This window comes from Mustela nigripes, chromosome 10, assembly GCF_022355385.1.
Source record: "Mustela nigripes isolate SB6536 chromosome 10, MUSNIG.SB6536, whole genome shotgun sequence".
In the NCBI taxonomy this organism is placed as follows: domain Eukaryota; kingdom Metazoa; phylum Chordata; class Mammalia; order Carnivora; family Mustelidae; genus Mustela; species Mustela nigripes.
Genome location: NC_081566.1, coordinates 15338941 through 15363532, shown reverse-complemented (window position 1 = coordinate 15363532; position 24592 = coordinate 15338941). Strand labels below are relative to the sequence as shown.

Below are 24592 nucleotides of genomic sequence, written 5' to 3'. Positions count from 1 at the left end.
TAAACATTGGATGGATTTCAGTTCGTTGCAATTATTATCCTGCTCCCATTTTTAGCTAATAGCAGCTTTTTAAGATTGGGTCTGTGTCATGAACCAGTGACATAGCCTTGTGAGTCCTGAGAACTTCTTCATTATATGATACAACAAGATGTTCCATGTTCATTTCCTACATTTCTTGACTCACACTTGGAGTCACACATTTCTCAAAAATGTCTTTACTTCTTTTAGTAGGAAAATGGTATAGGAAGACCACAGTTTTGGGGTTAAAGATTCTCATTGCTACTGGGTACTTGGTAATTTTTTCTGTTTTTTTCCAATGGACATGGTTGGGAAATACACGTATATACCTATATCTTACATCATACATAATGTATTACATACCTACCCTGTTACATATGTTCTTAATCACATATACACAGTTTATATACTACATGTGTGTATTTATATATGTATATATTTTAAATACCTTATGAGTTAATAATGATATTCCCAGTTCAAATTCAAAAAATTTTTACCTAACTTATATATTTCCTCTATACCCCCTTTTTTTCCCATATCAAGAACCCTGGTTCTCAAGGTCACAGGGGATGATACAGTTAGAATATAGTATAATTACTCATTTGATTTATTCATGTTGCATGCAGAATAATCTCAAAATAGCAATACTAATATTACCAATAATATGATTACTGAATACATTGAAAATTTTTGTTTAGTATATGCCATCCCCAACATCCACCTATCTTTTTAAAGATTTATGTATTTATTTGAGAGAGAGAGAGAGAGAAAAAGAGAACAAGCAGGAGGGGCAGAAGGAGAGGGAGAGAGAATCTCAAGCAGACCCTGTGCTAAGCCTCCAGCCTGGCTTGATCTCATGACCCTGAGATCATGACCAAGAGTAGACACTCAACTGACTCTGCCACACAGATGCCCCCCCACCTATTTTTTTTTTTTTTATTTCTTTTCAGTATAACAGAATTCATTGTTTATGCACCACACCCAGTGCTCCATGCAATACGTGCCCTCTATAATACCCACCACCTGGCTCCCCCGACTTCCCAACCCCCGCCCCTTCAAAACCCTCAGATTGTTTTTCATAGTCCATTGTCTCTCATGATTCATCTCCCCTTCCAATTTCCCTCAACTCCCTTCTCCTCTCCATCTCCCCATGTCCTCCATACTATTTGTTATGCTCCACAAAAAAGTGAAACCATATGATAATTGACTCTCTCTGCCTGACTTATTTCACTCAGCATAATCTCTTCCAGCCCCGCGCATGTTGCTACAAAAGTTGGGTATTCATCCTTTCTGATGGAGGCATAATACTCCATAGTGTATATGGACCATATCTTCCTTATCCATTCGTCCGTTGAAGGGCATCTTGGTTCTTTCCACAGTTTGGCGACCGTGACCATTGCTGCTATAAACATACCCCCACCTATTTTTAATAATTATACTATACAGATATTATCAGAGCATATACTCATTACATATTATATTCTCTCCTTTTCAATTCTTATTTAACTGCAATTCTGTAAGTAGCAATACATTTGAGGCTTTCCATGGGTATTCATTGAACAAATAGATAAAGTGCTTTATTTTTTAAAAGAAGTGTTTCAAAGTGTGAAACACTCTGTATGGTTGTGGGAAAAAAAATAAAGCACTATAATATACATTCATGTAGAATGTCTCAACAAGACCATAATGTAAATTTCTCATTAGAATATAGACTTATAAGTCTTCAGTTATAAGTCAATCTTATTGACTTACAAGTCAATCAATTCTGTAAGGGAGCCCTGATTTATTGATTTTGAGAGTTCACCCCTGGGTCTAGACCTCTGCTGTACACACTTTAGATCTTATCATGAGCTTCTTGGATGTAACTGCTACTGGCTTGGGAAAAATCCCTCCCAGTTTCAGTGGATCTTCTCAAGTTGGCCTGCCTTGCTTTTCAGTAATTATTGTTGACTGCTTTGAGTTTCTCCTGTTAGCAGAACCATCAGATGACTTATTGCTCTTTTCTGTGTTTTCCCATGCAGACCTCTTTTTTTTTATGATTTTACTTATTTATTTATGTGGGAGGGAAAGAGAAAGTGCAGTGGGCAGAAGAAGTACAGAGGGAGAGGGACAAACAGACTCCACACTGAGCAGGGAGCCTGATGTGGGGCTCAATCCCACATCCCTGAGATATGACCTGAGCCCAAATCAAGAGTAGGATGATTAACCAACTGAGCCATCAAGGCACCCCCACAGACCTCTTTTTAAAAATCCCCTAGGTACCCATTCCCAACAGAAACATTAAATGAAGAATAATCCAACAAATGAACTTACATAATTATCATGTGTATTATAAAGAAAAAGTACATTATGCTGTGAAACAAATACTTTCGATATTTTGCTTCTTGTGCACTTTTTTCCTGTTGGGAATGTCTTTCTCTCTTGTCCCACCTACTCCAAAGATTAGAGTTCTATAGCAATAACCAGCACATTTCCTCCTCCTTCTGGGATTCTAGGCACATTTTTACCTAAGAAATCGGGCTCTACTTGTTCTCTCAAGAACCAGGAGGACTAACTAGCCTCAATGGACATTCCTAAAAAGACTGTGGAATGGGACGCCTGGGTGGCTCAGTTGGTTAAGCAGCTGCCTTCGGCTCAGGTCATGATCCCAGCGTCCTGGGATCGAGTCCCACATCGGGCTCCTTGCTCTGCAGGGAGCCTGCTTCTCCCTCTGACTCTGCCTGCCTCTCTGCCTGTGCTCGCTCTTGCTCTCTCTCTCTCTCTGACAAAAAAATAAATAAAATCTTTAAAAAAAAAAAAAAAAAAGACTGTGGAAGACAAAAATCAAATTTCTATTATAACTATGTCCCATGAGTCCTAAGTGTACAATTTATCTTTTATATACATCATGCCTAGACTTGGAACACCACTCCCCATACACATAAAAATCTGCCACCATGGGTAAACAGCTTTATTTCCACTACTCACTGTTGGCCAACACGTTCATCAAACCATTTATCTCAGAAAGTTAGACTATACTGTCTCTGCGCATCCAGAACCTCAACCCATCCATCATTTTATTAGGCGGATCTCTCCCTCTTTCTGGCTCCCTACTATGAACATAAAAATTGAGCTAAATTTTCTGGCAACTAAGACAAACTTTCCTATTAGATACTTTGCCTCTCTCTTTCTCCTTCCTTTCTGCTATGGCTGAACATCTAAAACACTGGTATAACTTTTAGTGTTTCGCTTTCCTCTTACTTTACTGCCTTAATATCCATACCACTTCTCACTTCCTAGGTTCCTCAAGCTTTTACAGTTTCCAACTGTCAGATCGCCATTGCAGTTACTCTCTTGACCACCAACTCCAAAGAACACACTTCAGCCTTTTTTGGGGTCTTTATCTTTACATTAGTTATGGCATTTGATACAGTTGCCCATTCTCTTATAAGTCCCCCTTTTGTCTCCACATACCATTTTCCCCTAGATTCTCACTGCTGGTGTGGCCCAGTATCAGTTTCCTCTCTGGCTCTTCTTTCTCCATTGGCCTATTTTTTATATATATATATATATATATATATACACATATATATGTATATGTATATATATGTATGTATAATATATAAATATAAAATATTAATTATATATTTATGTAAAAATACAATTATATTTATTTAAAATTTAATTTAAAATATTATTTATTTCTATAAATATTATTTTATATTTATTAATTGTATATATAATTATATTATATATACAACTAATTATATATTATATAAAAATATAATATAAATATATAAAACTATATATGAATATATTTATATTTATTAATTATATATATAATTATATAATATAATATAGAATATAATATATTATATAATTATATATATATATAAAAGGTTTTATTTATTTATTTGGCACAGAGAGAGAGATAGATCACAAGTAGGCAGAGACGCAGGCAGAGAGACGGGGAAGCAGGCTCCCTGCTGAGCACAGAGCCCGATGCAAGGCCCTGAGACCATGACCTGAGCTGAAGGTGGAGGCTTAACCCACTGAGCCACCCAGGCGCACCCCTGCCCATTATATATTGATGCCACCTATTAGGAAATGCCCAGCCCCTTCTCAATACACTTACCTCTCCACATTGTTCACTGCTTCATCTATGGATTTAACTAACAATTCTGAATTTTTACCTCCAACTCAAGAATCCTATTTCCAACAACCTAATGGGCATCTTCCACCTCCTAGATTTTGACACCTCAAACTCAAAATATCATGCATCTTGCTTTCTTCTTCTTAATAAATTCACTTAATTCATTTAATAAGTATTTACTGAGCCTACTACGTACCGAGATTATTCTAGGTACAACAGTGAATTAAAGGGCAAAAAAAAAAAATCTGCACTGTGGAGCATTCAGTTTAGTTATGAGGGCTATATTCTAATGAGAAATTTACATTATGGTCTTGTTGAGACATTCTCCATGAGTGTATATTATATTGCTTTATTCTTTTTCCCACAGCCATACAACAATATGCACATACAATAATTTATTTCACCACATTCACAATAATGGACATTTACATTATTTCTAATGTTCTGGTATTAAGAAATGTCGCAGTAAATACCCTTAGACATCTGATGTCTTCTGTCTATGTATCCATAGAATGAACTAGAAGCAGAATTTTTAGCTCTGGGATTATGTACATCAGTAATATTCATATACATTCAAAAGTATCTTCCATAAAGTTTACATCAATTCTAACCGTCACTGGTAATTTACAAAAGCATCTGTTCTCCCACACCTTTGATAACATAGATATCAAAATATTTCCCATTTGATTTCCCAAATATTTTCTCCTTCTCTTCCTGCATATGAAATTGAATTTCATTCTATATTTTAAAAAATCACTTGTATTTACTTTATATTTTCTTTTCCATGTGTGTGTGTTTGGCCTTTTTCTACTTGGTTGTTAGGTATATTCATGTTGGTTTGTAGACTTTCTCTACACATATCTGCATATACATATAATAGCTCTTTCTCCATGAAATAACATAGATCTACATATTAACACTGAAAAGTAGAAACAGAAATTTTTGAAAGTATCATTTACAAGACCTCCAAAAAAGTGAAATACCCACATATAAATTAACAAAAAATGGGCAGAGACTATATGAGGAAAACTATAAAAGTGAGGCTAGAAATGAAGCAGAACAAAAGAAATGGATTAGACGGCTCAAATATTAGTAAGAAGTCAAATCTCCCCAAATTTATCTGAGAGTTAACACTATCCTAATCAAAATGCCAGCAGGATTTTTGTAGATGTCATCCAGCTGATTTTAAATTTTATATGGAAAAACAAAGAATGTAGAAAAAACAACTTCGAGGAAGAACAAATTTAGAGGAACTCACACTACATGATTTCATGACCTACTGTGAAGCCATGCTAATCAAAACTCTATGTTATTAGTGAAAGTATACACACATAAATTAATTGGACAAAATAGAGAGTCCAGAAATAAACTTACAAAACTATACTGAACTGACTTTTAATACAAGTACCAACGCAATTTTATGGTTTAAAGATAGTCTTTTCAGGGCACCTGGGTGGCTCAGCTGATTAAGCCACTGCCTTCAGCTCAGGTCATGATCCTAGAGTCCTGAGATTGAGTCCCATATCAGGCTACCAGCTCTGCAGGGACTCTGCTTCTCCCTCTGACCTTCTCCCATCTCGTGCTCTCTCTCATACTCTCTCTCAAATAAATAAATAAAATCTTTAATTAAAAAAAAAAAAGATAGTCTTTTCCAGGAATGGTGCTGAAACAATTAGACATTCACATGCAAAAGATATATCCCTTCACCGACACCTCTTACTTTATAAAATATATTAACTCAAAGTGAGTCATGGGCCTAAATGTAAAACATAAAATCACAGTCTTCTGAAAAAAGAAAATACAAGAGAAAATGGTTGTGAGTTGGGTTAGTAAAAACATCATTAGCTACAGTATGAAAAATTTGGTCCATGAGAGAAAAAAAATGTATCTCATCATAACTAAAATCTTTTTCTTTGTAAGATATGGTTAAGAAAATGAAGAGCGGAGAGTAGAAAATGCCTTCAAATCACAAATTCAACAGTTTATACCCCTAATTTTAAAAGGACTCTCAAAACCAACAATAAGAAAACAAAGATCCAGTAAAAAAAAAAAAAAAAAATAGACAAAAGATTTGAACACATTTCACTAAACAGGATGTTCAAATAAGAAACAGGCAGATGAAAAGATGCCTGGGCCACCTGGGTGGCTCAGTCAGTTAAGCATCTGCCTTTGGCTCAGGTCATGATCCCAGGGTTCTGGGATCGAGCCCCACATCAGGCTTCCTGCTCAGCAGTGAGTCAGCTTCTCCTTCTCCCTTTGCCCCTCCTCCGACCCTTGCATGCTTTTTCTCTCTCTCTGTCTCTCTCTCTCTCTTAACTAAGTAAATAAAATATTTTTTTAAAAAAGAAAAGATAGGGGCGCCGGGGTGGTCAGTCGGTTTGATGTCTGCCTCCAGCTCAGGTCATGATTCCAAGGTCATGGTATCAGATCGGGCTCCCTGCTCTGTGGAGAGCCTGTTTCTCCTTCTTCTGCTCTGCCTGCTTGTGATCCCTCTCTCGCGGTCTGTCTCTCTCATCAAATAAATAAATAAATAAATGAAATCTTTAAAAAGAAAAGAAAAGATGCTCGATGTCTTACAACACAATGCAGTGCCATTGTATCTTACTAGATCCACTTATTAGAACGGTTAAGAAAGAAAAACAAATGAACAAATAAAATGACAAAATCAAGGGCAGGCAGGAAGGCTGAGTAACTACAAATCTCTGGTAGGAAGGCAAAATGGTAAAGTCGTTCTGGAAATTTCCATTTACTATACGACCTGCAAGCCCACACCTAGGTATTCATCTACCCTAGAGACATGAAAACTCAGATTTACACAGAAACCCATGTTTGAAGCAAATTATATGTAGAGCAACATTGTTCAGAATCACCAAAAACTGCCCGAGTGTTCTTCATGGGTTGAATAAATCAACACACTCTGGTACAATAAAATACTGCTCGGCAATAAAGGGAAACAAAGGATCGATAGACATGACGACAGGGAGGAACCACAGATGCATTCCGCTAAGTGAAAGAAACCAGACGGAAAAGGTTGCAAGCTCTCTGATTTCACTTCTATGACATTCTGGAAGAGGCAAAACCGTAGAAACAAAAAACAGATAAGTGGTCCCAGGACCTACATATGAGGGAGCTTCCATAGGAAAGTGGCATCATGAGAGAATATTTTGGGGGTGAAAAAACTGTTCTTTACCTTGATTATGGTGCTGGTTACAAGACTACACATTTGTCAAAACTCGCAGAACTAGGCACACAAACATTAGTGGATTTTTACTTCGTGTGGATTTTTAAATAACTTAAATATATATATATATATATATATATATATATATATATATATATATATAAACAAAAAGCTGTGTTCAGTGAGCAGATTATCTCACCCTGAAGGAGTGAGAATTCTACACCTTTCTCAAAATAAATCAAATCTTAAAAACATGAAGGCAAAGAAGCAAGAACTTTTTCAGGACTGCACTACTGAGAACTCTAAACTCTCAAGGTTTGAAAAGAAATTAGTGCCTTTTGCACGGGACTGTTCTATCCACCTTGACCCTGCACCTTGGGTTTCAAAGGGGGAAAACAGCATGAGGGAAACCAAAGCCTTTGGCATCATGCTATGTGATGATGTGTCATCACATCGCCACTAGCTCTGCTGCGCTTAGTCTAACTTAGGGGCCGTTTCTCTCACAGGAGGAAGGAACAATCATGGAATACTCTTGGAGCAGTGCCCATGCAGAACCAGGGAAGGGCTTCTCTAAGCTTCATTCGATTCCATTCAAAGGCATCAAAGTCCTCTCTAATTGACAATTTCTTCTTCAAGCCTACATTTTCATGAAATAGCACCAACCAAAACGATTGCACCGAACATGTAGCAATGTTAGCCTTTCAAATGAAAAGAGAATGAGGAGCTGGGTAAAAAGAGTCTTGCACACACAAAGCTACTAATATGAAAAAAATCAACACGTTGCATTTCCAAATCACCTTGTGGTTGACTGTGGGATAGTCGGATTCTACTGCTATATGGTTTTTCTGTTTTTCTCTTGTACCTATAAATTGTGTTCCTGCTGGCTAAAATCTTCAGTCATACCAAGGAAGACTTCTGATTACTAGACTTGAGTCGACAGATAGACCTACGCCCTGAGTCTCAGAATCTATGCCTGCAAGAGAGTAGCTGACCAGCCTCTGAGAAACTGGAGCAGAGTTTTACCTGATGCTGTCACCTCATTAACTGGTATACATATAATTATTATATAACATTATAATAATTATATCTATAATATAAATAAAATAATATAAATTATATAAAATCCAATTGTCCAGATCCAACCAAGCAAGGTTGCCAAGATCACAACTTGTGGCCCTGATTCTTTTGTAAAATAAAAAGTTTAAATGAGTAGATATGAACACCTTTACTCTCTTGAAGTGTCTGGGATATATTGGTAGTGGAGAAGACAGGGAATTGCAGACACTCAGATTTTTCTGCACACTTGACTGAGGTTGACCTAATTGCACTAGGTCTGCTCCGTTTTAACCTAAGTGTTAATTACTGCTTTAGTTTAAGGCTCCCATTAAAGCACGAATGAAGCAGATGAATTATATATTTCTGGATAAAAATCAGTGATTGTCATAAAACCATTAGACAAAGTATGCTAGATGCAAAGTCTCTTTTCTCTATACTCAACATTCTCCCTAGACTACTCTGCTTCGTTCTGCTTTATTATTCATATTATGCAGCAAATGAAGAAATGTAGCATCCCTCTCTGCTTTAAGGATGAGAACAAATGAAATAATATATGTGGAAATCCTTTGAAAAGAAAATGGCACTATATAGATGCAAGATAATATTTTCTTTAATAGCCACTGCTGACACTCTCCCAAATACATGGTAGCTTTCCACATAGGAAATCTGACAGCTAGATTGTTACTTCATAGCTGTGATGTGGAAACATTGCTTAAGCCAGTTTCAGCCATAGTATAAGAATGATGGTTCTGCCAAGAGCTTTGCACTTGTAACAAATGAACACAATAAATCAAATCATCAAAATACACTGTCCACATAAAACTCTGGTTTCTGTAGGCACTATAGAAAGATGTCATAGGAAATATCTTGAAGATGAACATTTTCAGTCCTTAAACTCTCAAAAACACCATTTCTGCTGAGAATGATTTTGCTGATTACAGTGGGTTCCCTAAGATGATTAGTCACAGGATGGAAGGGAAACTTAATTAATGATGGCCAATCCAGTGTTTCCACTGTCTGAATCATTGAGGACTGTAGACAGTCAATCAAATTGATTTTACATCCTCACGTGTTTAAATCATCTTTAAAAAACTTGGTTATTTTTGATTTGTATATTCTGAGCACCTTACTCATTCTCTCATTGCACTTATAGGGGCTTTGCTTACCAATTTTCTTATGTTAAGAGCTCACTAAGTGAAGAATAGATAGTTCCATCGAGCCTCATCTTTGGGTAGCATTTAGCACAAGCAAGGAATTTAGGAATTATTTTAAACTGCTAGAATGACCAGAACCGCTTCTTCAGAATGGCCCCAAGATCTCATATAGGTTAGCCATCCTACTGCACTCTTACTATAGGCCAAGCATGGCACAAACTGTCTCATTTAATCTTTACAGTAGTAATTCCAAGGAGGAAGAATTGTTAACTCCATATTATATATGAAAAATCAGAAACTTAGAGTTTGAGTAATTTTCTCCAGGTCACATAGCCTATAAGTAACTGGAATTATGGGGTCTGAAATTCCAAGAAACATTTGTCTGACTCCAAATCTCCAAGTACTTTTCTTTCCCCTCCATTTTGAATCTCCTTGTCTAGATCATATTACCAATGGCAGGGAACTCTTTTCTCTTGGTATGGCAAATCTTGAATAGTTCTGGGTATAGATCTTTCTGATATCAAACAACTAACTAGAAAAAAATATATCACGCCATAAAAATTCAAGTTATCATTTGTCCTCAGCAACTATATCCCGATCCTTCTGGAGGGTGGAGGGGTTCTAAGCTGACATTTTCCTTTTGAAGATAATCCTCAAAATTGTAATCATTCTACCATATATTACTGACTTGGCTTTCATTAAATAGTCATATGCCTCAGGACTTCTGTAATGTTACATCATTTCTTGATTGAGGTTCCAGAATTCTACATAATAAATCCAGATGATGTTACCCTGAAAATAGTGTGGATGATAACAAATCTTCTAATTCTTAAGAGAGCTTTCAAATGATTCCTATAGAATGGCTTATTCTAATGAGAACTATATTCTGACAGATTTATCTGTATAAATCATATGTAAAATATACTTCTAAGTAGGAGACAGAACTGAACTGTTAATGGGATAATTTAAGCTTATCCAAATGCTGTATATGATTACCCCAAAGTATTTTACCTTGATGATAATTGCTGCTTAGTTACAGTTCCTGTCAGTTTCTACCCAAAGGATTCTACCACCACTTCTAACAAGATGGGGTAGAATCACCTGTATAGCATTCTTGTTACTTGTAATAGCAGAAGGACATGTATTCAGTTTAACAATTATCTCTGGCATTATTATCTGGCATGGTAGAAGATAGAGACAGCAGCTCTAATAAAACTACCTTACCTCTCTAGCTCTCTCCCATTCAGTGCCTTTCTCCGTGTTTTCTGCTTCTCTCCTGTCACTCCAGGAACGCTTGGTTTGACTCCCAGAGTCTCTTCATCCACTTGCCTCTCAGTTTATTTTCATGCTCCTTACACCTAAAAAATGATCTCCCCCATTTGAGGGTTTGGCCAATGTCTTGGCTTACCCACCAATCTTCAGCAGAGGGGGCTCCAAATTAGCTAATTACAATTCCAGGGCTACAAATTAACACCTGGAAATTGCATCCTAATTGGAAATCAGCTGATATTTTATATACTGAATTGCTCCAAAAACTTTATATCCCTTCAAATAAACAATGAGTTGAACAAACCCTTGTATTTGAAGAGAAAAACAACCAAGAATAGAAATTGATTAAAAATTTCATTTTTAAAGAAATTCCTTATTGGAAACAGTAATGCAATGTAACCTCATTATTATGCAGTTTCTGTTAAACAAAATTCAATCACATTCATGGATAAGTTAATAAAATAGAATCCTAATATGAAATGATTACTGTACAATCAAGACATTTGTCCTATGACCCAACACCAACATATACACATTCAAAAACTTTCTAATAAGTATGTACTCTGCCAGGCACTAAAGATGGACTTAGCTATGTTGAATATTTACATAGGATTATGCTACTGATGAACTTGATTTCCATTTCCAAGATCATAATTTTATTCCAATGGAGTGAAAAATCTTACATAGAGACATCTAATCAATTTTTTCAAACAGTACTACTCACCGAACAAATATGGAAATGTAAAAAGAAAAAAAGTCTTCATTCCCAGGTTTTAGTGTAACCTATCAGAGTTTTTCTTCCCCATTTCTAAGACTCTGAGCTATCTCTTCCCTAGTAAACAAATAAGAGTCACTGAGAAAATAACTAATATTCTAAGTAAATTGCAAATAACATGTGTCAATCTATATGTGGAAAATTGATTACAAGATTAACTGTAACATGAAACCAAAGCAAAGACAGTTTAAATGACCAGAGTCCAAATGTAATGGAATGTGTAGATACTCATGTTCATTAACTTTGCATTGCCAGAATTAAGACATCACACAATAAAAGCCTGATATAACATGCCTATTATATAAAACATGCCCACATGAACGTGCAATTTATTTCAGTGTTGCAAGGTCATGGAAAAAATTCCAGTAACTAACCCTCTGTTGGAACCACCCAATGAGTTTAATTATAGACTTGTCTAGGAAGACTCCCTACATCAAATACTCGCTTGGAAATCTACTCCATGTACTCCAGAAAATTTGAAAACAAATGAGATACGTGATTCTTGCTGAGATACTTACAGTAGAAGTTCCTTTTTGCTTGTGGGTTCATCATTTGGGGATGTTTTCATCAGGAGTCATCATGCTTGTGATCTTGAATGCCGTTCTTCCACCAAGGTTTCTTGTCCGTAATATCCAAAACAGAGTCACTTGTACTAACAAGCCATCGTCCCATACTGTTTCCTTTCTTGTGTGAAAGTTACCCTGTAGATCGATTTCCTGTCCAAAAACACTCCAAAATGAACCAACGCTGCTGTACGCCAGTAAAATGTGCTACTCCAATAACTCTGTCTTAGCAGTTTGGTTCAGAAAGAGATTTCCTGATTGAAATGAGGAACTAGATCCCGGTTGTTCCAGGGAGCTTAAAAGACAGACGTTTCTTCCTCGTGAAGGAGCATATTAAGATTTGCCAGCGTCATTTACTCTCACTAGTCTGTGGCTTGAGCACTATTGCCCACGAAGCCTCCACGGACTGCCTGAAGACCCTCCCAATTGCCACGGTAACAATATCCCAACTAGATTTTAAAATCAGGCTTAGTATGCTTTGAAGTACATAATGTTTTCCATTCCTGAAAGGACAAAGAGAACTACATTGTCAAAGTTTATTTTTAAGCTCATGTGCTTGCTAAGTGCAGTGGCGAACAGGCTTTCCGTGCCTGTAGTGCCATTGCTGGAACCTATTAATGCAAACAGATGAATCGCTGGCTTGCTTCCACGGGGGCTTTTCTTTCTTTCTTTCTTTCTTTCTTTCTTTCTTTCTCCTTAACCTTATCTAAATTGCCTGGATTATAATTTTTTTAAATCGAGAATGTTATCAGTTTTCTGAGTTGCTTGTTTTAGTTTTATCAGTACAGCAGCCATGTGAGAAAAGCAAATTAAGAGGAAGGTTTCAAATAGCTTTGGCCGAGATCAAGTAATTGTAGGTAGATTCTGTTTCTGGAAGAAGTTTGAGGGACATGTGGAGACAGTAAAAATGATGATTAAAAAAAAATAAAGGATCTAATGGTAAAGAATGAAAGAAAATGATAAATAAGGAAAGGGTGAGAGAGAGAAGAAAGGAGGTAAGGAGCGTGGGGAAGAGAGAGAGAGAGAGAGAGAGAGAGATGTCTTGACCATTAGCAACAATTCTTCATGTATTTTCTTATTGTTGGGAAAGCAAATTGCTCTGGTTTGTAAAACCCCCTACCAGTCTGCTCAACCCACCAAAATTAGCCCACATGTTATCTAATACCAGACTAAGACTTGTGGAAACACATTATTGCTCTATTAAAGCCATAACAAAATACAGCTGAGCAGTGAACATTAGGTGGTAGGGTGACCCTGAGGTAATACAATCCGTATTATGGAATTTCTAGTCCAAATTTTAAACATCTGGTTTTGATATGATAACAAATGTGATAATATACATTAAATACCAGTATTCAAGTAACATAATCCTTCCATCTGACTCAAACAATGAATGCTTTTCAAATCATTTGAGAGAGAGAGATTAGGTAGACAGACACTTACATTTGTGCACAAGCTAACAGTGACCCTCCCATGCACAAGCACACATGTACACACACGCAAGAACATATAAGCTGTCAGCTTACTTTCCAGAAATAAGAGTGTTTTTTTGTTTTTGTTTTTTTGGTTTTTTTGTCCCTCCTGTCCTCTCTTTTCAGGAACCCCTTTGCACAATTGCTCTAAATTGCAGGAGACTTGGCTGAGATTGAGAGGAAGGGAAGGGAAATGTGCAAAACAATAATGCTAATTGGACTAGACAGGGATGCGAACCCTGACCTTTGCTTCATTAGTACCATGTCATGCTCTTATCTGATCAAGTCCCCAGCCAGCCACTGGCAACTCGAAAAATAAACTACATCAGATTATCCTTATCCTGTTTTACCTTCACGGGAGAGAGTTTCCATATTATAAATCCAAATATTGCCATAGTATTAGATGTCCAATATTCAGTGCTTTAAATGTTGCTGGAGTATGGAAGTTAAGATCCCTTTAAATGAGCACCTTAGAATTAGATCAGTTGCACTTGCTGACCTTTTGTGTTTTCATATGAGGCGGACAGAGCGACCTGGAAGACGGAGAGGGTGTGCGGAACCTGCAGGGAAGTTAAGTTGGGAACGAAGAGTGAGTGAGTAGCATGGGGTTAAGACATAAGGAAGAGGCTAATGCTGATGGAAGGCTTGTATAGTGTTGTACAGTGTTGTATCGTGCAATCCATTTCCCTTTACGAAACATCTACTGTGCCCCCAGGCACTGTGTTGAGAACACAGTCTTGTATGTTAAACACACCAATATAAATTTGTACACTCTGTAGAGGGATAGCAAAGATGAGGGAGTGGCTAATTAGGTTGGGTGAGATAAAGGTTGATGTCTGAGCAGCATGGAGGAGTAGATTGGCATCTGTTAGGCAGACAACAGGTGGTAGGACATTCAAGACAGTAGAATCAGCACATGCGACACTGAAATGGCAAAATAATTCTCAAAAACACAAATGAGGGACATTGCTGGGTTTTAAAATTCCAGTGAAATTTCAGAACAAGCCAGAAAATTGGGTCCAGCTTCTTCCCCCTTCCTTGACCATGTGGGCTGTCTAAGGGGAGGAGTGAATTCTGGTGGTATCACCTACATTTGTGGCACATAATGAGTTGACTGATTCACAAATCGCATTGCCACCTCCACCCCTCTGTGAAGACTACAGTGCAAGTCCATCTTGGTCCAGTGGTATTCCTGTTTCTTCTCCCAGTAAGAGGAAGCCTCATTCAAAGAATTTCTGAACATGAGGAATATTGGAAATTTACGCACTCCCTTGTTTCCTCCTGATGTTCAAAGCATCATGAGTCAGGTGAATGGTATTTGAAGGAGCTGGCAGAAAATAAAAACCCCAAGTGCTCTTTCTTGGATTGAGCCAAACCCGAACCTTTTCAAAGGCGTGAAAACATGCAACCACATTGGTTTGGTTTTCCCTTCCTGGGCCGCTCTTCTTCCTGGTGCTGGCCAACACCACACAGAAGTCTTGTGACATGAGCCATTTCCACGGAATTTAAAATTCTGCCAAAAACAAGAGGGATTGGAAATTTCGTGAGAATGGTTATTCTTAGGAGCTTTCCATCCCAGATTCCTAACTCGTGTGGCTCAGATAAGCATCTAAAAAGCACTGCCAAGCCTTCTGAGGTCCCTAATGCACTTATTTCTACTCACATTTCTGCACCGAGACCTCAAAGTTACAGTGAAGGCAATGGTTTGTTGGGAAATTTCTTCTGTATGTCAGTCCAAGGTCCCCTACCTACGTGGAAATGGGTTTGGAATGCCACTTACAACACAAACATTGGGTTTGAATGTCTCCAGAACATGTTTGATTTTTAGATGAGACATATTTACATTCTTCCAAATCAAAACAACCTAACCCAAAGCAACCCTTCAACGATTTTCTATTTTTTTTTGTTTCTGAGCAATTTCAAAATATAGTAAGAATATATTTTTCTTAGCGTATTGTTAAGTGTGTAGCTCTTCTCATACATCTACTCATTTTTCATGAGAAGACTACATTCTAAATTCAACCAAAATCTCACTCCCTGGGACACCATATCAGTTAGTCATTACTGTGTAACAACCCTACTCCAAAGCTTAAGTGGCTTCAAACAATATACATTTATTATTTCAATTTTTGTACAAGTCAGTATGACAATTCTGGGTTCTCATATGGGCTCATTTTGTGCATCAGCAGCGAGTCAAGGAAGTGACCTGATCTTGACTGTGTTCTTCAATGTGTTTGAAGGTCAGCTGACTACAGGCTTTGATAGGGAGAAGCCCCAGCTGGGACCACTGAGCTCTTCTGGTGTTTTCACTTGCACATATCTTGCATGTCCTTCTAAGAGACTAGCCTAGGTGTGTTCTCAGGCTAGCTTGAGTATGGTCTCAAGGCAATCAGAGGTCAGAGTGGAGGTGGAAATGTGCAAGTGCATTTTAAAGCCTCTGTTCGGGTCAAATTTTTAGGGTCAAGCAAGGTGCCAGAGAGGCCTGGACTCAGTCTTGGGGGGCTTATACTACCAAAGAATGTGGATATGGGGAAACATAGAAAATTGGGGACATTTATGCAAACTATCTATCACAGGTGCAGTGGAAGTAGAGTAGTTATACTCAACCAATTGGATGGATATCAGGGTGACTCAACCATAAGAGTTGTAGAGTTCACTTTTAGTACCGTGGAAGAAGAGGGAACCAAACTCCAACCAGAGTAGGTGGAAAGTGTCCCAAGAAAGAAAAGGCAACACATCAACATGGCACCTGTGGCAGAGGCAGAGTTGGAGATATGGCCAGAGACAGCAATGAGGAGCACATAAGGACCAAACAAAACCACCAAGCATGGTGAAACCAAAGTTAGCAAACACTAATAACAAGTTAAAAGATGAACACTTGGGTGACATCTCTCTGGAGTAATTTTCTTGAAGATGGTTGTTTGAGTAGGAGAGCAGTTATAATTGCCTACAGAAGACAAGAATGATTGGCTTGGACATGATGGGAGTGAGGAAAGGGGAGAGCACCAGCATCAAGGGTACACTTAAATTAAAGTGAGGACCCTTCCAGCCAACAGACACCTCCAGCCAACACTTTCAGCCTCAGAAGGCTGAACACCTGGTATGGTCATTCATTAAAATGTTATGCAATATTTCCTGATTTTTAAAAACCTTTGAGAATTATCTGTAGGCATGATTTACCCCCACAGCTACTAGTCTGCAATTCCAGATGTAAACGTGTCATTTCCATGGAGCAATCTCTATCTATCTTAAACAAATTCTCCACATTCATGTATTTAGGGCCTATATTAACCAATTAGAACAAATGACTGGCAATTAGAATATAAATATCTAATGCAGAAATGCTTGAATCGTTCTAGAGTACCAAACACACAGTTACAGGGTTCCAAAAATATTTTTATCTCCTGAAACCTTGTATTTCAAGAGTTTGTATTCTTCCATTCTCTATATGGAAGTCTAATGGATACTTCCAGAATCTCACTCCAAAGTTAATTGCCTCTTATTTTTAAAATCAACTTACGTGGGGCGCCTGGGTGGCTCAGTGGGTTAAAACCTCTGCCTTCGGCTCAGGTCATTGGGCTCTCTGCTCAGCAGGGATTCTGCTTCCTCCTCTCTCTCTGCCTGCCTCTCTGCTACTTGTGATCTCTGTCTGTCAAATAAATAAATAAGATCTTTTAAAAAATCAACTTACCAGGGGCTCCTGGATGGCTCAGCGGGTTAAAAAATCAACTTACCTGTGATACTTTATTTCATAGTAACTTCCTGTTATAAGTATACTTTATTTTGATCCCTCACATTGTTGATACATACACAGATCTCTTCCTAGAGCATCTAGAAAATAAATCTAAAATTTAGCACTCGTAACTCTCAGTCTTATTGACATGAAAGATTATTATCCACACTGCAGGTTTCTGAATTTAAAGTTTATTGATTTAGCTTCTTCACTTCCATTGTTCAGGCTTCTTAACTCTTTTTTGTTTACTTCTATAAGCAGGGGAGGGAAGATATTTGAAACCCAAAGACCTAACTATTTCTTTTGCTCTGGAAAGACATCTCTACCTAAGTATCTGATTCTTGGCATTTTTTGGAGGACTATCTTGTCTATTTCCAGAAAAACACGATTTTACTGCAAGTGAAATCCCAAGGGCAAGAGAGAGAGGTGAGCAGGTAAAGGTGATTTTCTCAGCTTCCTAAGCCAAATCCCCCAAATACATCTTCATTACTCTGTTTTCAGACCTTGTCTTAAATCTCAACAAATACAAACACCCCCTCCAAAGCTCAGCGTATTTTTAAATTCTATTCCGTAGAAGCTCATATATACCTCTTTCTCCTCCTTCAATGCAGAAATCTGAGAATGCATTATACTGTATATTAGGTTGATACTATTGCTACATCTAGATATGTATATTTGAGTTGAATCATACACATCTTATGCTCCTATCTATATTCTCTTGGCTCTACCAATTTCCTAGACCCTCAGCAACTTCCTCCATCTCAGCTATGGATAGATCTTGGAGTCTGAAGCATGATTTTATATCTGAGGCCAAACAAACAGCATTTCTACAGTCCTGGTTCCTCCCACTATTTCCAGACTTAGAAGCCAGAAGCACATATCCAAAGCTGCCAAAGGGACCAGGTGATAGAAATTCTTGAGTATTGCTGAGTCAACTCTCATGAAGCAAACTGTGACCTGGAAGCAGAAGATGAAGGAGAGCTGTCAGATAAATATCAGCTCACTTCTTCCCCCAGATGGGATTTTAGATGCAGGATTTTGCCATGTTGCCTGTACCAAACAATGCCACACGTGCGCAAGCAGGTGCACAGCGGATGGAATGGCCCTCTTTGCGGCTCTTTGTGAAGCAGTGGTCAGCATGCTAACACATCTTCTTGCATTTGCTCCCCACTGTTCTCTGCCACACTTCTTTTCTCACTCGAGTTACCCTGGGATTCTCTTCCCAATAAAGCATTGCCCTTAAACCTTGTGTCGAGCTTAATTTTCAAGGGAATCCATGGAAGTACATCTGTGTGTATGTGTGTATAACTATGAGTATTAATACAAATATAGTTTTATATAGAAATATATAGTTATATATAATCATAGAGATAGATATGATTTATCGTATGTATAATTATTTATTTCCCTTTAGTACTCTGTATAAAATGCCATACCACAGAAAATCCTTAAGCACTGTACAGTGACACCATGACACAGGTATTAATATGAAGAATTTATGAATCCCAGAGGTTCTTTTATGATTTTGTTCTGGTTTTTGCTAGTGGAAAAAAGCTTTACATGAAGTAATAAATACGAAATCTGTAAGATCCCAACCATAAACCTTGGTAAATGATCAGTAACAACACTGATCCTTTAGGAAAGTAGGGTTTGAGACTCTCAAAATTACATATAAATGAGAAGAGCACCTTGAAGACTTACAACCTAAAAATTTTTTTTTTCTCTGCAATGTAGCGAGGCCTGAAACCAAAGCCTGCCTTAGGTGCTTAGCTAATAGCAAGAGCATATCTTAGAATAAATGTCCACTTGGCAGCTTTTTACATCCGTGCTCTTTTATGTCACATTGGGTGGATGATAAGGTAAATTCATAACGCCATTTGTATCATATTTTCACAGCTTAGCCAAACAATCAGCCTTTTGAAATGATTTCGCCTTCCTCCTCCTTATCGCTCGTTTCTAAATAAAGGCATGCATATTCTAAATAAAGGCAATGCCCCCAGAGACATCAACCCCCTCATTTGTAGACAAACAAGGGTTTGATGAGAGTAGGCTTCTACCAGTGACGCCAGTGGCGGCAGAAAGAAATGTGCACTCAGAAGATGCCGTTGTTGTGAGGTCAGCCCACATGGAGGTGAGGCTGAGAGGGCTTGCACACAGACGTCAGATGCCATTTCGTAAGTTAAAACAGGGTCACTTTTCTCTTGGGCATTTTTCTATTTAATATATACATATATAATTATATATATATAACTTCTATTTAATATATATATATAATTAATATATAGCATATAATTAAAATTGTAGTATACCTCCAATGCCTTATGGACTCACTTTCTCCACAAAAATCTTATTGAAGTTAACCTTCAATCCAATGCCATACTTTTGTGAGCCCAAAGAACCCTAGTTTTGCTTTCTGTGGATTCCTAACAGTTGATATTCTTTTTTTTTTTTAATTTTATTGACATTTAATGTATTATTTGTTTCAGGGGCACAGGTCTGTGAATCGTCTTAGACAATTCATAGCACTCAGCATAGCACATACCCTCTCCAATGCCCATCACCTAGACACCCTCTCCCTCCCCCACGCCCCCAGCAACCTTCAGTTTGTTTCATGAGATTTAGAGTCCCTTATGGTTTGTCTCCCTCCTGATTCCGCCTTGTTTCATTTTTATCCTTTCCTTCCCCCTACGACTTCCTGCCCTGCTTCTCAAATTCCTCATAGCAGAGAGATCATATGAGAGTTTTCTTTCTCTGATTGACTTATTTTGCTTAGCATAATATCCTTTAGTTCCATCCACGTCTTTGCAAATGGCAAGATTTTGGCTTTTTGACGGCTGCATAGTATTCCATTGTGTATATATACCACCCCTTTACCCATTCATCCTAACAGCTGATATTCTCAAGCATTTCTAGTTTTTTGCCTATTGGCTAGAATTGCAGAGTCCAACCTCTACACCAGTTTCCACTGAAGCACTATGTGAGTCGAGTAGATTTAAAATTTAAGGGATCAGGAGAGGGGCACAGGTCACACTGCCTCACGGTCCGCCATCTTGCCCACTAGACTCCACATAATCCCTCCCATTCCATGCCTTGCAACCAGCTCACAAATGTGGCCCATTTTCTCTCTCACACATAAGAGGTCCATCTGTACTTCACTCTTAGAAACTTATCTTTGCCTAACAAAATTGGTTTTGTACCTGTAAAGAGTTTTCATATAAACTACTGATTTTTTTCTCTACATCATTAAATAAGAATATAAAATTTTCTCTGTGAGACTCAATAAAACTATTTTTTTCAAATGTCATAAACATTTTATTTTTCCTTGAACTATCCCTAGCACAGAATATAATGCCCATGGTAGACTAGCTCAATTCCCCCTTTTAAATAGTCGAAAGTATTTTTCCCCTTTAAACTCATTAATTTATATTTTTCCCTGTGTTTTTTATGATTTTTGATTAACGTATGTCTCTTTCGACTAGAATATAAACTCCAAGAGCATAGCAACCAAGTCTATTGTGCTTGGTACTGAATTGTTGGCATCTGGTAATTAGCCTGGCACATTAGAAGATCAATGCATTTGTCTAAGGAATGAATGAAATTATATCCACAAACTTATTAATTTCATCTTGCATACACAGAAGAAAAAATTATAGAGAAAAACCAAAACCAAAGGTCCAGAAAAGTGAAATGTCTTGTCCAAGTTCACACAGCTAATTGATAGCAGAGTGTTTTAATTAGTTTGCCACGCTTGTCCCTCAGCCTTCTTGTGATTTTAGACTGTAAATTCATTGTCTTATTACATTTATCAGCCTCTTATAAAGCTAGTGCTTTCTCTCAAACCCATATGCTTGATTAAAGAAATATCAAAGAAGTCTGGTCACCAGATTCACTGATTCTTTTCTTTTTTTTTTTTTTTTTTTTGGTAGTTTTATGGTTTTATTAACACAAATACGATATTCACATAAGCTTTCTGTCTATTCATTTTCTTCGCTGTACAGCCTGGCAACAGGACTGGTGACTCTGATGGCCAGCTGGACTTCTCTTTCCACAATGGCTTTGTGGTTCTTGAAGGAGACGCTGTGAGCAATCTCCACACAGTGAGATTTGTTGCACGTCAGTAGCACTTCAAGCTCCTTGACACTGTGGATGAGGAACTTCCAGAAGCCACTGGGCACCATGTGTTTTGGTTTTTGGCTGTTCCTGTAACCAACGTTGGGCATCAAGATCTGGCCCTTGAATCTTCTGTGCTCCCTATTGTCAGTGCTTCTGGGTTTCTGCCGGTCCCACTTAATTTTGGCATATCTGTCTGACTGGTGCTGGAACTTCTTGGTCCTCTTTTTAATGACCTTGGGCTTCCCCAGAGGTCTGTAGGTGGCCGTGATGCCAAGTAGGAAATGGCTGCTGTTCCCGCAGGCAGAGCTGGGGAAGGAGGACCCCTTGACTCCCATTTTCCTATTGCGAGATACCAAATTAATTTATATCATATACTGAAAAATGATATTTTGTGCCTATCCTTCCCACCCCGCCCTTGGAAGTCAATACTTTAAAATGCCTCCATTATTTCCACTGGAGCTTTTAGTGATTTAGAATCATTCCTTGGTGGGGCGCCTGGGTGGCTCAGTGGGTTAAAGCCTCTGCCTTTGGCTCAGGTCATGGTCTCAGGGTCCTGGGATCGAGCCCCGCATCAGGCTCTCTGCTTGGTGGGGAGCCTGCTTCCCCCTCTCTCTCTGCCTGCCTCTCTGCCTACTTGCGATCCCTCTCTCTCTCTGTCAAATAAATAAAATCTTAAAAAAAAAAAAAAAAAGAATCATTCCTTGGATAAACCAAACTGCTCAAAGAGCTGTTGGCACTTCTCAAGAACACATGGAACAAAATGGCGCAGGTGGACAGGCACTCATAAAGTCCTGTAAGAACGACTACACTGGGTGTCAGTCCCCTCGGAGACCTCAAAGAGCCCCAGAAATTCAGGTAAAAGTACAAGAGGGTAAAAAAACACCTTACCTTATTTTAACACATCTTAAAAGAAGTTGGGTTGAAATACAAATTTCTCCTTAGAGCCTGAGGATAGATTTATTTATTTTCTTACTATTTTCCAGTCTAAATGTACTGGTGCAGCTGCCAAGGTGGATAGCTTAGGACCTCAAGAGAGAAAGTCTGGGGCTCTGGGGGTCTGTGTGGAGTCTGCTTCTGCAGGCAAGGTTTGAGAAGAAGAGAGGGAAATCAGAAGTTGTTTGAGAGGCTGTAATTCTATGTCACTACCCAAGTACTACACGATTTGTTTTAAGATAGAGACAGCAAATATGAAAGCCCTTTCACATTCATTCACCCCTGACACCTCTCCCAGACACTTGTACATATGTTATTGCCAACACTCACAACACGCCGTAAAACTCGACTATTTCGCACAAAGTAAAGGAACATCATGCTCCTATAAAGGATATAGACATTATATGTGTCTATATCCATATTAAGTGTGCTAGTTATTCTCCAAAAACTTGCTTACACATTTTAAATGACAAATCTTCTTTTTGTGGATAAATCTCAACAGAGCCCATGCACCGTAAATTTCAAGTTAGTGTGGCTAACGTCAATGGCCTTCGCTATGAATAGACTAGCGAATAATCTCTAGCAAGTGATCCCCACCTGTGAGCCTATCCTTTCTATACGAAACCATTCAGAACTTACTGGATTCTTGCACCCCCGTAAGAACACCATGATTTAGTTCTCATTGGAAAGATCATTTTTTGAAGGTCTGTAACGATGAGAGAACTACTGGAGAAACTTGCGTCTGCTGCTGCAGAGGATAGAATCATTTCTCTCTTTCCCTCACTTTCTTTTCTTCTATACTTACACTCTGGTTTCCAAAACCAATGGTCCTTAAAAAAAAAAAAAAAGAAAGAGAAAGAAAAAAAATTAAAACAAAACTAAAAATCTATAATGGCCCTGCTTTGTAACTTGTTCCATATGTTTGACATGCTTCATAAAATAATTCCACATTAGTTTCCCTAGCCTAGTGTTTGGTTCGTGACATCTGTTTTTTCCCTATGTTTGCATGATTTATTTTGGTGTCCATGTGAACTTGCTCTATAACAGTAACAGGAATTTGCTTAGATTCCCTTTTCCTAGAATGTCTTCTGGTGCCTTGCAGAACCATCAGGCTTCCTATCCAAGGAGATGTCACACAGTCACTCTCAAGCTAACTCCGGCACTTCCTAGTGTATGAGCTCACAGAAGTCATTTGATCTCTCTAGACCTCAATTTCCACATCTGTAAAATGGAGATGGTAATAGTAACACCTATTTATAGGGTGTAGGGGAAGGCTTAAGTAAGTTATTATATGTATATACTTATTAAGCACTTCAGTAAGTTCCTGGCACATAGTATTTGTTTCTTTAGTTATTAAAGTCAAAGCACAAAGAAAGGCCTCCAAGAGAGAAATTCCTTTTACTGGGGTGCCTGGGTGGCTCAGTGGGTAAAAGCCTCTGCCTTCAGCTCAGGTCATGATCCCAGGGTCCTGGGATTGAGCCCCACATCCGGCTCTCTGCTCAGCAGGGAGCCTGCTTCCCTCTCTCTCTCTGCCTACTTGTGATCTTTCTCTCTGTCAAATAAATAAATAAAGTCTTAAAAATAAATAAGTAAATAAATAAATAATAAACTCCCCTTACTATACAACCCTTTGCTGGCCTTCATTTATTCGTTCATTTGGCAAATGGTCATTAGGTACTGAAAGTTAAAATTATCACCAAAGGGGAGTCATATTGGTCACTGAGGCTAAAGGAAGTCAGTACTACTTTTATTTAAACTTTTGATGTGTTGTTCATCACAGATTTTTGCACTAATTTTGACTTTTAAAAATTATTGCATTACAATGATATCTTGATTACTGGATAAAACATTACTATTTTTAATAACCTGATGGACCTTTCCCCTGTTAAATCTTATGCCCAAAGCACAGGTCTCACTTACCTCACTTGGTCCTGGCCCTGGAGAGTTGTGAGCAAAACTCTCAGTCCCAGTCCTCACACAACGAACAATCAAGTGAGAGGAAGGATAGGCCTTAAGGAAGTTTTCACAAAAATATGTAAATTCTTTCCACTAAAAACGCAGGAGTTTTATATTCTCCCTGGGGCCTGTAGCTGAGTGTAAATACATTTTTGAAATTAAGAGCTCAGCTTTTCAGTCATTCATTTTTCAATAGATAGATGTGAACTGTCTACCATATGCCAGGCACAGCTCTGG

The 24592-nt window shown here is 38.1% G+C and overlaps 2 protein-coding genes across 3 annotated transcripts in view; both read right to left on the bottom strand.

The window, feature by feature from the left end:
• The window catches only part of KCNK2 (potassium two pore domain channel subfamily K member 2), a 223915-nt gene extending 211375 nt beyond the window's left edge, over window positions 1-12540 (bottom strand). The window contains exon 1 of one of the 2 annotated variants that reach the window (XM_059414015.1): window positions 12104-12540. In XM_059414015.1, coding sequence (XP_059269998.1) covers window positions 12104-12137 — 34 coding nt within the window. In that variant the 5' untranslated portion in view covers window positions 12138-12540. Of the gene's footprint in view, window positions 1-10765; window positions 10856-12103 lie in introns of those variants that run through there. The other variant, XM_059414017.1, reaches the window with a different exon arrangement.
• An 8787-nt stretch (window positions 12541-21327) lies between these two features.
• LOC132026325 (large ribosomal subunit protein eL32-like) lies at window positions 21328-21801 on the bottom strand. Its single transcript, XM_059414234.1, has one exon. It carries the CDS (start codon window positions 21799-21801, stop codon window positions 21328-21330), a length of 474 nt encoding a protein of 157 aa, XP_059270217.1.
• Window positions 21802-24592: the final 2791 nt, after the last annotated feature.

Coding starts and splice junctions, on each gene's coding strand:
- LOC132026325 (XM_059414234.1), bottom strand. CDS start 21,801: ATGGGAGTCAAGGGGTCCTCCTTCCCCAGCTCTGCCTGCGGGAACAGC.